At 41.2% G+C, this 16,743-nt stretch overlaps 1 protein-coding gene across 8 annotated transcripts in view; it reads left to right on the top strand.

Moving 5' to 3' along the window:
* LOC117416103 (LIM domain only protein 3-like) overlaps positions 1 to 11,901 on the top strand; it is a 42,488-nt gene extending 30,587 nt beyond the window's left edge. For all 8 annotated transcript variants that reach the window (XM_059026894.1, XM_034027159.3, XM_059026897.1 and 5 more), the window contains exons 3-4: positions 5,619 to 5,744; positions 10,829 to 11,901. In XM_059026894.1, the coding sequence (XP_058882877.1) occupies positions 5,619 to 5,744; positions 10,829 to 10,934 (232 nt within the window). In that variant the 3' untranslated portion in view covers positions 10,935 to 11,901. The remainder of the gene's footprint in view (positions 1 to 5,618; positions 5,745 to 10,828) is intronic.
* The last annotated feature ends 4,842 nt before the right edge of the window (positions 11,902 to 16,743 follow it).

The following is a 16,743-nucleotide window of genomic DNA, read 5'->3' as shown; positions in this document are numbered from 1 at the left end:
AAACTGAGTTTTGTTCAGACCTAAAGCTACAATGCATTATCTAAATCCACTACTGTACTGCTACTTACCTAAGAACATTTCAGATAAGACAGCAATCAAAAAACAAAAACAAGCTTCATGAGGTTTCTAGGGACGCCCTTTTAAAAGACGCTGTCTGTTCTTAGTCTAAATATGTAGATTTAAGAAGCTTTGGAAGTAATTGGTGCATTTTGTCTGTACATGAAAATAAAAGCAGGCAAGGCTCTTGAAGCACTGCACTGAAAACACACTGGAAGATCCCGGAGGAGAACCTCTCATTGCATAAAAGCAGGACTGGTGGGTGTGTTTAATAAGCCTGAATGGTGTAGATAACCTGAGACACTGCTTCAAATTGAGCATGAATGGAAGCTGAGTAAAAGTGTGGTCAGATCAGAAGGTAGGAAGCATTTTTTTTTACACAGAGAGTAACACATGCATGAAATAAATCGAAATACTATGTACAGTTTGTCCGATGTAATGAAAACACTCTCTGGTGATGTTCCCAGTGTTTTAGATCTGTCAGACTATTCCATGTAATTCTGTCTCTTTGTGTAAAAAATGTTTTCAGCTTCCAGTCATGTCCTCTTGTTCTCCTCTCTGTGCTAAACTTGATGACACAAGCCATTCGGCCCATCAGCGCTCGTCCGGTTCCTAGCAGCTCATTGGTCTCAGAATTTAGTCAAGCCGGGTCTTAAAGGATCCCAGTGATTCAGCATCAACAACATGACTAGGTAACCCTAGGTAGCCCATTGCATCCCCTCGCCACTCTCTGTGTGTCTCTGTGAACAGGCTGGCTGGTGGTGACGTCAGACCAGGAAGAGACACAGACAGTCAGGACTGCGAGGTATGAGTAAAAGAGCTAATGCGCCGGTTTATTATAAATGAACAAATAAAAAGGTTTAACAAAACAAAACACTGAAAATAAACGGCACAATGGCCAAACAAACAGACAGACAGACAGTGGACGAAACAAACAAACCAGCATGCGTAGCAATTGTTTATCTTTTATAATTATTTCTCCTCTCGCTCTCCCGTTCTCCACTCACGAGCACCCAACCACGAGTGAGTGATCCGCGCATCTATATATACAGCTGTGCTGGGATTCAGTTACTAATTAATCATTCACATGAATCCCAGCACGTGAACTAATTTGTGCAATCCCCGTGCCCACATACTAATACACCTTTTATCTGCACATGAAGTGATTGTGCAATGCCGTGCCTAAATACAACTAGATGGTAACTTTACAAGTAAAGTTGTGGGGCTTGCTTTAGGAAAAGTGATCAGAATTTCAGTTGTTTATAAAAAGTTAGAGAAAATTTAGTTGATGCAGTTACTAAAACAGCTGTACCTCTTGATTGGTAAAAGTTATTTCTGTTTTGATTTCAGATTTGAATAGCAGAGAAGTAGAGGAAGATTCCATATACTCTAACTTGTTGTCTTACTTGTTGGGAAAGTGGTCAAAGTAGCTGATTTGTGTCATGTCAAGTTACATCATTTACAGTAAATAGAATGTTGTAAGTCTGGGAGTTTTTAAACAGTGGGGAGCTTTAGAATGTTGAAAAAAGTCCCATTAAAGTGAATGAAGATGGACAAAAAAAGGACAAAAAGCTTAGTAATTTAAAAAGTATAAAATATATCAAAAAGTTGTATACAAGCACACTATTCCAGACCGGTCTACGTGTTTTAAAGTTTGGACAGCGTTTTCTAGCTTAAACGGTGTAAGAGGAGTAGCGTGCCAAAGAATAAGAAGAAGACGAAGAAGAAGTATGTCGATATTTAAAGTGGGGACTCTTGCTTCGCAAGCCCCACTAAATATACATTTTAAATCACTCGTGCTGCATAGCCCAGTTTATATCCTGTGCCCCATACAACATAAAACACAGAAATACGCACAGGGGCGAAACACCCTGCCAGTCTCCACCCTTCTGTCTTAAGTCTGTTCACTCCTAATTTAAGAACGTAAGGTCATTTACGATTGAGCTTTGTAAACGGCACCCTGCTGTCACGACCAGATATTTAATGTGTGGATTACTAAATTGAACCACAAGCACTGTGCTGTGCGGTATGTGGAGTTATGGCTGGCTGTCAAACAGGCACACTGACGCCCCTAAAACAGGAGAACGCTTTAAACCCCAAAGTGACTTGGAGATTGGGTCCCCCTCGCAAGGCTCTATCTTTTAAAAAGAAAAACAAAACAAAACAGTTACATGAATATCAAACCACTGTGGATTTTTGTTTCAAGTGGGTATTGTTTCATTGATCTGTGAAAGGATGTTTTGGGGTGGGGGAGGGTGGGGGGGTGGGTACTACAGTATTTAACTTTTGAAAGGAGACAAACAGGCTTTTATTTTACAAAACTATGACCAACAACTAAATAGTACACTGGACATTCCTGCAGTAAAATGTCTTTCTCTGGGGCTTTCTGCGGATCTCGTAAGTGACCCCGCTTTGAGAGCCGCTGGCCTGGACCCCCAAAGCCTACCGACACCCCCAAAACATTCCCACATTGCACTGCACCACTTCCCTACACCCCAAAACATTCCCACAATACATTGTGCCCACTCACTCATTACCCAGGATTTTAAATGGCAAGCGAGTGGCCGTTTCTATAGACGTGTGTCTGTGTATCTCATGGCTTAATGTATCGAGCTTCAGATTTTGTTACAGATTATGAAGTGGAAATCTGGTTCTCCTGTGTTGTTGCCAAGTGACAGAAGCTTTTATTTTAAAATATTTGTCAGAGGAGAAACAGTAATACGAAGATTATTATTATTTTTTTAAACTCTTGTTAATGGTATTTATTATTATTATGGCTACATTTTATTAAACAGTGTTTTTCAGTCTTGCTGGTTCACAGTGACACTGATGAATGGACTGGCAAGCAGCTGTTTTACTGTGCAGTTAGCTACTAGTTTTTTTATTTTTTTCTTGTCACCACATTTTGTTGCTAGAAAAACTCCCGTAGATTTCTAGGGAGTTATGCAGGGTCCTGAAAACTCTAAACTGCAGAAGTGTCGCCCATACAAATGAAAAAAAAAAATGCGAAACTTCACAGCAAAAATGTATACAGATACACCTATCCTTTTAATTCACAAACCTTCAGTCACACTCAGTAACAAACATATTTAAATTAATGCAACAATACTATTGCATTGCCTTTGTAGGAGCAGTAGGAGCCCAGTACAGTTTGACCAAGCTCTAGGAAGAGTATTTAACATGATAAAAATTACAAAAACTATTCAATATGTAACAGTTTAGCAGTGTATTTATTTTTTAAAAAGCTGCTTAATCTCGGGTGGTTGGCAGTAGGTTTGTAAAGAAATAGATTGACTTCATTGTTTTTAATACAACTTTGTGCTTTTTTAGTTGAAGTTGTATTTACCAACAGGGGACTAAATGCCTGAAGCCCCTTTCCCATTATGAGCCGAGGTCTGCAGTCCATATTTGTTTTATGAATTAATCAAGAAAGTATGTGAGGAAAGGTTGTGTACGCAATATGATTTTCTATATTTAGTTTAACTACAGGGGGAAGCAAGCACGAGTCGGTAACGAATGCATTGTCTCAGAGTTAATTAGATCAGATCTCTGTGTCTCTGTGCTCCGGCTGGGAGCTGACAGTTCAGTAGACGAGTCATGTTCCCTTGTAAGGCTCACCCTCTTAGAGAAAGGGGCAATAATTCATCATTAGGATTTCAGTCCAGACAGAGATAAAAACTGATGGAGCCTCCAGCGAGGGAAAGAGAAAGACAGACAGACTGTTACAGTTTGATCTCAAGCCAATCCCCCCTGGTTTCCCCTGGCTGAGAATAATTAAGATAATTTTGCTCAGAGAGGTGTTTAACGATTGCAGATCGTGCACGTGTAGAAACCCCAAACTGGAGTCCGAGGAGTCCCCCCACGTTCCTGAGCAGCTCTGTTTCTGGACAGTGCGCGTTGCTTGCTTGCTTGCTTGCCAAACCAACAGAGACTGGGGACCCTTTCCAAGGACTTTGTTTAGATGCAACAAATCATTTGTCTGTTATTAACCCAGGGTTTGTAATTATGCAGATTGCCATAGATTTTCCTGGGGCTGGAAGTGAGATTGACGGTTGTACACACAGCGGCAGGCAGCTCAGGGCTGGCCATGCATTGCAGAACTCACCACATTTATCATGTTGACTGATGGCAGGAGAAGCAGGTCTCAGGTCCCAGTGGTTAATGTAGTGGGTAATTAACTGCCATTTGCCTAGTAATAGGCTGATGATCAATGGTTTGTGTGGAAACACATTCCAATCCAGTAGCTGATAAATGCACCCTGAAGGAGTCGGGGCAATTGAAAGCAGCGTGATGAGGAGGGGAGAGAAGAAGGAACTACACAGAACTGCAAAACAGGATCATCTTTCACAGGACTCGTGTTGAAATTCCCCAAACAACAGCAGCATCCACAAGGGAGGGAATGTTACATTTGTTACCAGGAAACGCACACATATTTCCAGGGTATTGAAAGTGTGATTTGTAGAGCTTTATGCTCAGAATCACAGTGCTGAAGTCCTGCCAGGATGCTAGCAACACGTATTGCAGCATGTTTTTTTGGCAGATTTCTCATTTCTAATTTTGTAACAAGATAGATCACTCGAGAGAGAAAAAAAGGAAGGCTTTATTCACAATCCACTTTGTTAACACTGCCGAAGAGGCTTTTAGCTTCTTCTCTCCTTCTACAATGCCTCATATACAGGGTTCATGTCATACTTGCAGCAGTAGGAGGTTATCTGTTAGAGCTAAGGGTGAAGGTTTTTCCAACGGCACGTTTGTTGTACCGATACAGCTTTTACAGGAGCTGCCCGTTCGCTTTTCATATCACAGCTATTTTTAAAACCAAAGTCTCACGATTTCTTTAACAGACAGACGGCCTTTAAAACAAACGCCGAACTAAATCCATTCATTACAAAGAATCAATGAGCCTCATAAAAAGAAGTAAACGCGCTTTCTCAATGACTGAACTGTGCTTTAAAGCAGCTTCCTTTGAATTGAGCAGCTTTTCATTTGCAGAAGCCCGTGGGAAGCATTACAGGCTGTGCTGTCGGGTTGGTAATGCAGTAAAACACATCTGGCCTCTTTATTGGCATCACCCCTCGGAACTGGAGGCTGTGTTAAAGGAGGGCTAACCAATCCTTTAAAATCCATTCTATTGCCTCTGATTAGCTTTATAAACAGAATCACTGGTCCCTCTCTTTAAAGAGGGGGTTAACCATGTGCCCCCCCCCCCCCCCCCCCCTTTTAAAGAAGTGCTAACAAATGTCTTAGCCTTATTTCAATCCATTGCCTTGGTACCTTTGCTGCAAAGTCACATGCATCCCAGGGTGCTTTAATAAAATATAACAAACTAAAAGGGGCTCTAGGCTGCCTCCTGTGTGTGGGAGTGTTCTATAGCAGCATTGTGAAGTCACTGTCTCCTGTGTGTGGGTGTTCTATAGCAGCATTGTGAAGTCACTGTCTCCTGTGTGTGGGTGTTCTATAGCAGCATTGTGAAGTCACTGTCTCCTGTCTGTGGGTGTTCTATAGCAGCATTGTGAAGTCACTGTCTCCTGCTCAACGCCTCCCTGCTGTGTCTCTTGCAGGTTATTCGGTGTCACTGGGAACTGTGCTGCTTGCAGTAAACTCATCCCTGCCTTCGAGATGGTGATGCGAGCCAAGGACAACGTATACCACCTGGACTGCTTCGCGTGCCAGCTCTGCAACCAGAGGTGAGTGTGAAAAGGGACTGGCAGCGGTACCAACAGGGGGCGCTGTCCACACCGAATACCAATTGCTTTATTTCAGGATCTCCCGTTGCAAGCTAAATAAGTTTGCTGGTCTTGGTGAACAGTAGTGTATCCCACAGGAAAAGCACAGCAAAGTGTAATAAAGCCTAGGTAAGCATTGCAATGTGCTGTTAAACACTGCAAAATTCATAACCTTGCAGTGAAAAGAGTTCTGCTCAGGTCTGGGTAGTTTTACAAACTTCCCAAGGAGTCTGTATACAGTATACAAAAGGACTGTCTGTGCTTCATACATAACCATGAACAGGAAGGTTTCATTTGCCACGGGCAGACCTACATACCTGTGTGCTGAAGTGTCTGTGTCATTGAGGTTTATATCGGAGCAGGACCAATAACAGCCCTTAATGATGTTCTTAATAACACAGGATTTCAGGGCAGAACAAAGCACACCCGATTCAGGACAGCTACGGTGTCCATCTCTGCAGGACTGAATGCCAGGAGGTCTGATGAACCTTACACTCTCAACACATGCCACGGATACATGACCGCGCACCAGTCTGGTCTCATTAAGGCAGACTCTGCTGTTCTTCAGCGGCGTGCGTCACTTATTACTGCATGTCAGAGGTGTCTGGTTACGCACAATTAGCCCTTTGTTATTGTCTTGTCACTCCAGCCCTCCAGCGCAAGACAAACGCAGCTAATGTGAGGAGTCGGCTAATCCTCATCAGCGGTGCTAGGCAGAACGCTTGGTTTCTCTGAATTAAAACCCATTCAAGCCGGGTAACTCTTTGCTTTTACATCAAGACAGACCATCAAGTGTTTGAGACAGTCATCATTAGCATGCCCGGCATGCTCTGAGCGTTACCCTGTGGCAGGCAATTGATGCCCATCGTAGTATCCATTCTGCTTTCACTTGTTTTTCATTATCCTCATGCTTTGGCTCGTAGATAAAGGTGGAACAAAAGAACAAAAACAAAAATAACCACCTGCCATAACACTGTCAATAGGGATGCCATTAATTTGGCTATATGGGGTTAGAGTTGATGTTGGAATACGTGACCAAGCATTCGATGCGTTTCAAACACAACACAATCTACATGAATGCCAATGCGTTTCAATCACAACACAATCTACATGAACGTCGATGCGTTTTGTCATTTATTTATCTCGATTTAATGACATGCCTGTTTCTAAGTGTTCGGTGGCTGCCTCTAATCAAAGTGAGAGTGGACTTTCTCTTGCACTCTCTGTATCACAGACCCTGACACAGCAAAGAGTGCGTGAGAATGAAACACACTCTTAGACACTTAGAAACAAACAGAAAAGTTGTTAGTTGAAATCTCCTGTGTCACCATCCTTGTAAAACAGCTTTTATGAGAATGCAGCTACAGTTGTGATCTATACAGGACCAATCAAACAAACTGACTGACTGAAATAAACAGAACTTAAAACACAAAGCAGAGAAGAGACGTCCGTGTCTCTCCTTTCCTCTCGTCTCTAGCACCCTCTGCAGGTCAGTACTGTGACAGCAGCAAACTACAGCAGTGCACTGAACTCTACGAAGAATTCAGACCAGTGGCATACCCTGAGCTTACTGGAGTTTACCGTATATACTGCGTCTTTATCTGTGTCAAGGGAAAATGTCTTTAATCTTTCTTTTTGGTTAAAAGATAGTGAATTTACCCTTATAAAAGTGTACCATAGTAAAAGCAAAGTGTAATAAAACACAGTGAAAGCATGGTAAAGCATAGCTAAGCATTGTAAATAAAAATAGTGCAGCATGGTAAAGCACATTAATAAACCATGGGAAAAGTACAGGGTGAACTTTATGAAGGGTAGCAGGGTGAAAATCTGTAAAATCACAATGGCCTTGATTGTCAAACCTTGTGGCTTTTGAGTTAAATGAAATTGATCGCTTTTATCATATATACATGTGCCTTGCTTTTATTTGTAATGAGGTTACACAGTTAACATACATATGTGAAAATGTGTTTGTTTGTTTTTTACTGATCTTTATTACGAGAGATTTAGTGTATCTGGAGTTGCTTTTAGCCGCAGTGTCGACTCATTGCTGACTGACATCTGTGCCTGCTAAGTTGCTGCTGAGTGTTATATGATTGATTCCCTGTAATGTTTTTTTTTTGTACTACTAATTTCTTGAGTTTGATGTTTGCTGTGGTGGTGTGAGCCTCTTGCCAGCTCGTCACTGTAAATCTGGACAGAGGTTTTGATTGAGTGATTGAGTGAGTGTAAGCTCCCAATGAGTTCCTGCTTGACAATCCCTCCTGGATCATTTATCTCGCATGCCGCTCTTTCCCAGTTTCCAGTGCTGCAGAACATTAAAGCGGGTCACTTTGACCAGTGCAATCTCCTCTATCTCATTAGAAATGGACTAGCTGATAAACGAGAGCTATGAGGGGTCGACCAGGTTAGGCTGTGGAGTTAACCAGGCCAGCTGCATCCAACCCCAGCATTTTGAAGGTTATAGAAATATAGAAATATATCCATATAGCGATTACCTTAATTGATTTGTGTAGCAAATGTAAATGCAAAGAAAAAACCCAAACGCAGCTGTCAGTATGTGGACTGGGAGTTCAAAACATTCTCATGCAATTCTTTGTCTGTCTGGTTTATTTGAATCGCATCTGTGTATTACAGCAAGTGTAAGCAAGGCTGGTATCTTTTTTGTGTGTTTTGATTTTTTATTAACAAAGATTTCTAGCCTGCAGAGTCCCACAATCGTGATTTGAAATGTGTTTGTAAATTTGTATTCTCTTAGCACCACTACTTCGGAGAAGCAGCCCCCTTCTGGACTCTTGCTTCTGGTCACACTGTCCCAGCTGTTACTTACAGCATTGGGACATGAATGCATACTCTCCCTGTCTCGGTTCATTTGAGGTTTTTTTTTTAACAAAATAGTCCAAAATAATCACTTCATCTTAATAGGCGTCATGCAAGTATCCAATCAGGAGCATCACATGTATGTGGATATATACTGTATCGCGATATGCAGGTATTGTATCGTGATATTAAGATATTATTACTGGGGAACCCCCGCTGAGTGTAGCAAAAACTTATTTTTGGGGATAATTGAACGTTTCTGATAGAACCAAAGAAGACGGTTTCCCATATAAAAGTTTTACCCCGCTGAATCGAGACAGTCATTAGCAGTTTCCCTATCCCGCTATTGAAATACAAAACAATATTACAACTTATAACATTTAATTATTTAACCAGGAGATTGATCTGTTTAGACTGAAGCCTCGTTTACAAGGGGGACCCGGAAAACAATAAAAGTACAATCACAATGTACAACAACACAATAAAAGCATGCGTGGATCAAACTTCAAAACAAGGCCAGAGTAAATAAGACTATTAATGTACACTGAAGGAAAAGCATTGGCAGGAGGTTCGAAGCAATTCCCAAATACAATCTTTAAAACCAGAGAAAGAAAGATGATCAAACTCCATCTTCAGGCTATGATGGAAACAGTTCCACATCTTCGGGGGATGATATGCAAAAGGGAATTCTCCGGGGCGCTTTTGAACCCTGGGAACAGCCAGATGAACAGAACTGTCTAATTTGACAATTCCAGATTTCAGTTCAACTGGATGTTTAAGAGCCAAATGTGCAAGCACAGACATGTGTAACGTTTTAAACGACTGAAATGCTACAAACATGCTGGACAGGTGACTGCATCCCTACAGTCATACTCAGATGCTGATAAGGAATGCAAACTCCTCGCTGTGCAAACACAAAGTAACTATAACATACTGTTACAATTAGGAATCTGTGTCATGGGGGCAAACATTTTTTATCCGAATGCCATCTTGATCTTAAATAGACTTATTTTCCTTTGTGGTGGTTTAGTGCGAGATGGAGGTGATTAGTCTGGTCTAGCACGTGCCTCCGAGGGGTAGATCTGGCTTCGCTGTCAATCTTTAGGGATGCAGTGGGTTTGTACAGTATGGGGTATGGAAAGGGGCTTGCCTGCTCCAAACCACTTGTACTGCACTCTCTCCAGCAGCTTCCTGGCTTGAATAACAGGCTGATCCCAGAACTTAATGACATGAGTTACGAGGAAAAGTTAAAAGAATTGCATCTCTTCAGCCTAGAAAAGAAGGGAAAGAGGGGACTTGATTGAAGTCTATAAAAATCATAAATGGTATTGATAAAGTTAACCCAGGACACAACTTCAAAATTCAGCACAGAGAGAAGAACACGAGGGCATGAATGCAAGCTGAGTAGAGTATAGAACAGAAGGTAGGAAGCACTTTTTATACAGAGTGTTAGAAATGCATGGAACAGCCGACCAGGTGAAGTAGCTGCTAAAACACTGGAAACATTTAAAAAAAAAGCCTAGATTCTGAAAAGGAATGCTGCCCAAGGTTTTAAAATGCATGTGCTTACGTCTCATTGTAAATGCAGAGTATAACCACTGGAAAAATGGTAAAGCTGCAGGAAATCCAGCACAAATATACTGTGGTAAACTTTTCTAAGGGAAAGGTTTGGCAGTAGCAATGTTACAAAGCTAATACAAGGACAGAAAATGGATTTTGAATAGGGTGCAATGTTATAATATTTGCATGTTCTACAAACAGTGGAGAAAAAAAAAATCTGTACTCCTGCCCCACACTATTATCTTCCCAAAAGGAGGAGAAAGGCCCCTTGAATGTGTGTCTCGAGTTGAGCTGTCAGTGTACTACATTACAGATACATTATCAAGTGACAGCGAAGCTTGATCACAAGGCTGACAGGCTGCTCTGTGATGCAGTACTGCTATACAAATGTACATGGATTACATTTCATGCCGCTGTCGAACATTTGCACAATACATTTCAAGGAAGTGCTTGCTTTGAATAGTTCAACACATGTATCAAGAGAAAATATATTTTGAAATACATTCAGATATTCAATATTGGCACATCCTTCAAAATATCTATACCGAACCCCAGTGGATCCAGTGAAAGCGCTGTCAGAAATGTAAATGCTGTGGGGGTAGTGGCTGGACAAGTCACAGATTGCACAGAACTAAGATGTATTTTTTCTTTCTCTCTCCCCGTTCCAGGTTTTGTGTTGGAGATAAGTTCTTCCTAAAGAACAACATGATCCTGTGCCAGACGGACTACGAGGAAGGTGTCATGAAAGACGGCTTCACGCCGCAAGTCCGCTGAGAGAGAGACAGAACACACACACACACACACACGAAGAACTAATTCCACAAACTTTTAGCGTTTGCCCCACATGTACATAAGAAATGAGGCTGGATCCGCTGTGTAGGGGGACTGGGATGGATCCAGGGATTCATCACCCCCTTCCCAAACAAAAGGCAGTGGTGTGAGTGACAAACAGCAGTTGTTAATTCATTCCTCCATCCAGGGCAGAGGAAGGGAGAGAGGCAGCCTGTCTGCTTTACTCTCGGGTCCAGTGGGGTTTTAAAGAGTGGTCTATTCATCCCTGGTCCATACTCCTTATGCCATCCGCTGTGCTCATTCACAGAAGAACAATCTGGAACTCATTTCAGCCTGAATCTGACCCTACCCTGGCTCTCCTGTGCTGACAGATTAATTTGAGACACTGCTGAAGGGGCGCTGGCGAAGGCTTTACAATTCTTAACTCATTTCAGCAATGCTCAACCTTCCTTTTCCTGTTCTCAAGCTTGAATTCGGGATACACAGGTATTTCAAATATAGTACGATTAAACATTGCTGCTGCTGCTGGCAGGGCATTTCCTGGGATGTAGGTCAGTTTTACTCCAATAGTTCAGTTAAAAAAAAAAAAAACAGACCATGTGACCTACAGCACAGGAGGTGGCAGACATTTATCTGTAGTTGTAGCCCCTGTTAATGTGTGTATCCCAAATTATACAAAGAATCCATTACTCACTCCAAGAAAGATTCTGAATCCATTACTCACTCCAAGAAGGATTCTGAGTGGGATTTTAAAGCCTTGGATAGCGCTCCCTTAGAGTATTGTAAATATATTTGACACAGTTGTTGTTTTTGTTTGTTTTTTGCTTGTTATTGAATATGATTGTTTTTTATGTATCACCTGGCATGAGATGTTTATTTTCAGACGACTCTTGTATATACTGTATTGTAATATTTCAAGCACAAATGTAATACAGTTTTATTGTGTTTCCATTTGGCTTCTTTCTTTCTTTCTTTCTTTCTTTCTCTCTGTGTTCTTTCTTTCAGAACTGTTGGTATTTTATACAATTCCTTGTTCAGATTTTATTGTAAACCTTTTGCTTTCTGTACTGGGAACATTTAAGCAGAGTTATAACTTAATAGTAAAAACCCTGAACGCCCCATACATTAAACAGAGAGCTTTAACAAAGAGGATGATGCGGTTTAGAAACAGCACTGCTTTAGAAAAGCTATTATTTATATAAAGAGCAAGTTGTCCACGTGCTGTGCACCACTGCACTCCCCAGCACCTTCTCTACGTTACAGTGCGCTCACAGTGCATCCCAGACGGCATGCTGCCCACACACACCTCTAGCTAGAACCGGTTACTGCTGCAGTCCTTCAGCGGCAGGCTGTGCTGTGAATGGGGCCCTTTGTGACGTGAATGGCAGGGAGGTTTCGCCTGACTGATCTGTTTCACCTGGACTTCCCTGTGCTTTGTTGTAATGCAGGTCTTGTTATAGCACACAGTCCGGTCTTTGGGGACAGAGCTACCGCGTGTGAGAGAGAGTGTGAGATCCACAGTAATAGTCTTTGAACAGGGGAAGGGGAGATAGGCACTTTAATGCAGCCTGTATACGTGATATGAAAGGGCATTCATGGATCTTCATGTAACATGAAAGGAATTTGTTTGAAGGCATTTGTCAGCTCAGTGGTATATCCCTTCCAGCCCGTGCTGATCAGCCCATGTTAATATTACTTAAGTAATATGCTACGGATTACTGGCTCCAAAAAGTAATGTGGCACATGTTACTGATGACTTTCTTATAGAAGTAATACATTACTGATTACTTTTGACAATAATAATAATACACACATATAGAAAAGCAATTTGCACACAGGTGCTTCTGCCAATGGCAGATACTGCAAGATTTCCAACTGAAGTAACAGCTCTGAAAAGTAATCAGACTAAAAAATGTTTAAAGTCATACCTTCTTGGAATAAGTTACTCAAAAAGTAATCTGATTACAATTGTAACTTGTTATTGTAACTAGCTACTATAACAACCCACAAGAGGTCAGAGTGGTTGCAACAAGTGGAGTACAAATATAGTGTATAATTAGGGCTTCTGTTTTTAGGGTATTCGAGTTTTATGTAAATCCTTTTTTTCTGGGCTTTCGTTTTTGATATACTGTATGAAATTAGTTTTTTGGTTACTTTCCAAAATCCTTGAGCGGTTTTTTTTTCTTTTTTTTCTGTCAAAATATGTATGGTAGTAACTCGACAGTACTTGCACACTTAAGTTGTACCTTCTTTCCTTTGCTGTCTTCCACAATGAAATCCTTATGGTGACGGGCACATTCTTCTGGGGTTTTTGTGTGTAGGCATTTTTGCACATTTTGCCACAATTCTGTTTTAAATCCTCTGTATCTTAACTGTAATACAGCTTTAAATCCTGCTAACAAGCCTCCATCCTGATTGTAATCTTATTTTAAATCTCGCAAGCGGAGTCTCCAATAGAAATGTAGGAATGTGCTGTCACTCAATAGCTGGGGCGGGTTTAAAGTATTCAGAACGAATCAATGATAGATGCAAGTCAGGAAGGCGGGACATTGCCCATCAGCACTGGGAAATGTATTTATTATTATTTTTGTAATAGGTTTTATTTTTTAATGGGAAAAGGGTAAAGTTGACGTGAATTGATTAACCATTTCCACAGTTTTTCCGGTGTTTATTGGCTATCCACCAATTTCATTTTTTTTTGTATCGGGGGTGTTTTATCAGGTTCTATCGGTTAAAACCAAAAATCAGAAGCCCTATATATAATATACAGTTAAATAAAAATAAATAAACAGAACAACATTACATCATAATGTGACATCAGTTCCATCTGATGCATATTATCTGGTACAAACAAATATCTGATGGCTGTATCTTATCAATATCAAGGTATATTCTATATATTATAATTGAAGGCATATATATTTAACATTTAGAAATATATTTTAAAAAATGGTCCCCTTGTACCATGAATAAAGCCTTGAAATTTAAATATATTTCTTGTAGAAATCTCCAAGTGCAGTTGTGAAAGAACAACTAGCAAACAATAGGTTAAAAGAAACTTCTCAGTTTGCATGCATTCATTTCAGGTTGTCAGTTTACGTTTGCACCTATTTGGTCGTTTAATCACAGAAATATATCTTGTCACTGGCTGCAAAGCATGTCAGTCATTGGGAGGAAGCAGGTTGGTGAATGACAGGAAAGAAGGTGTTGAAGAGGTGAAAATAATTACACTCTCCAGGTAAAATAACCCAGGAAGTGCAAGTGTGACAGACTACCTGAAAGTAAGGCATCCAAGTTTGGTACCAGATATCATTATATTTAAACAAATGAGATGACATCCATCACCTCAGAAATACTCAATGAAATGTGTAAGGTAACACTCAACAAGACTAACAAAAGGGAAACTTTAGAGCATTTTATCACACTGGGGAATCAACCAAGCTCTCCCAGTTCAATTTAAATCACCCCAGCTCCAGTGCCTTCGTCAGTGTAGCCACACGTGTGGGTCTTGATAATGAATGGCAGTGCCGTGATAAGTGTTTAGAAAGGCACTTCAAACCCTCACAATAAATAAAGGCACATTTCTTGACATGCTGGTGCATCTTAATTAGGAAAATCCCACGGGAAAGGCTCTTCATTCCATAAAGCTCCTCTGCCAGCCATCCACACACATGATTATTCCTTTGGGACGGAGGGACCAGCGATCCCCACACGATTCCATTGGGACGGAAGGAAAAGCGATCCCCACACATGATTCCATTGGGATGGAGGGACCAGCGATCCCCACACGATTCCATTGGGACGGAGGGACCAGCGATCCCCACACGATTCCATTGGGAAGGAAGGACCAGCGATCCTCACACATGATTCCATTGGGATGGAGGGACCAGCGATCCCCACACGATTCCATTGGGACGGAGGGACCAGCGATCCCCACACGATTCCATTGGGAAGGAAGGACCAGCGATCCTCACACATGATTCCATTGGGACGGTGGGACTAGCGATCCCCACACGATTCCATTGGGACAGAAGGACCAGCGATCCCCACACGATTCCATTGGGACGGGGGGACCAGCGATCCCCATGCATGCTCGATTCCTATTTCTATAACCCTGCAAAGGGCTTCAATCCTGCAATAAACAATTGCAGCACGCTCCATGAACATTAATAGATCTAAGTTCACGAGCTGAACGTCGTTAAGAAAGCGCTATCTGGACGCAGAGCTCTGGCTTGTCTTTAAAGATCATCGGTAACCCCCCACACAGCCACTCCCCTGGGTCACTCTCATCACTATCCCCCAACACACAGCCACTCCACTCTGCTCCTCTCAAGACTTCCGGGGCACAAGCGATGATCTTTACAGACAAGCCAGAGTTCTGCATACAAATAGCGCTTTCTTAACGAAGTTCATCCTGCGGTTCGCTAACTGAGACTATTAATGTTCATGGAGCATAATGGAATAGTTTATTGCAGGAATGAGGCCCCTAGCAGGGTGTGATGTAAAGAAAGCTGCCAGTACATGGTAGTTATTGCAGTGATGATCTCTGGAGTTTCCTATGGAATTGTTACAACATAAGTCCCTGTAGTAAGCTGGCAGTAATATATAATATATCTGTTTTTGTACTTCATTTAGAAATGGACCCCACATTTTAAGGACGTCATTACATTTTGCTTTATCTGTCTGGTAGAGCCTCTCCAGCTGTAATACATACAGAATTAGATGTTTCCTTTCTGTAACAGTTGGACATTTCTCTCTTTTCCAGTATTTAAGGATTCACTTTTTTAGTATCAAAGCTTAAAACGATATTAACATAATTTCTGTTGGCATTCCACAAGATGTTACACCCAAAATGCCGAAGCTTGCTGTGGGCTTTACTTTGGAAACATCAGAAATGTATTCATGGATGTGTTGGCATATTGATTTCAGCACCTCAAAATGTGCTGTAACGTAGCCTCTCTGTTGTCAGCTTGTTTGCCCTTTAAAACATAGACCCAGACACAATGAAGCACTTTTGTGCACTTTTATTACAAAACAACATCAACAAAATGAAACAAATCAAAAGCCTAGCTCAAACGTAGAGCCTACCTTCACTTTAACAGGTCCCTGACTAACACACAGGCCGGCTAAGCGGTTTACCTGTCAACACACACTTTAACAAAACAGTTTCCCTTATAATGCGTAGCGTATAATGTTCTCAGTTTGTTTTACATTGTTCACTTTCAAAGGATGCAGTCGGTATGGATTTAGACATCGGTATGGATTTAGATTTATATATAGACAGTTGGTATGGATTTAGATTTATCTTAGTGTAATAAACTCTATTTTTTATTATTATTTGTTTATTTAGTAGACGCCTTTATCCAAAGCGACTTACAGAGACTAGGGTGTGTGAACTATGCATCAGCTGTAGAGTCACTTACAACAACATCTCATCCAAAAGACGGAGCACAAGGAGGTTAAGTGATTTACTCAGGGTCACAGACAGTGAGTCAGTGAGTGAGCCGGGATCTGAACCGGGGACCTCCTGGTTACAAGCCCTTTTCTTTAATCACACAGTCTCCTGTTCTATACTGAATTAGTCCTTCTTTTGGGGTGATATTGTTATAATGTGTCCAAGCATTTTCAGAAGAGTTTATCAGAATGCCTTATAAAAGTGAAACAAGACCTTTTTCTGGTTTAATTGACAGTAAATAACGTTCTAGAGATTTGGAGGTCTAAGTTTAATTCTTAAACTCTTAGGTCACAGTTTACTACCATATCAGTACAGAACTACATCCCACCTACAGCA

This window comes from Acipenser ruthenus, chromosome 7, assembly GCF_902713425.1.
Source record: "Acipenser ruthenus chromosome 7, fAciRut3.2 maternal haplotype, whole genome shotgun sequence".
NCBI classification, from domain to species: domain Eukaryota; kingdom Metazoa; phylum Chordata; class Actinopteri; order Acipenseriformes; family Acipenseridae; genus Acipenser; species Acipenser ruthenus.
Note: the sequence above shows the minus strand (reverse complement) of the source record. Positions and strands in the feature narration are given on the sequence as shown.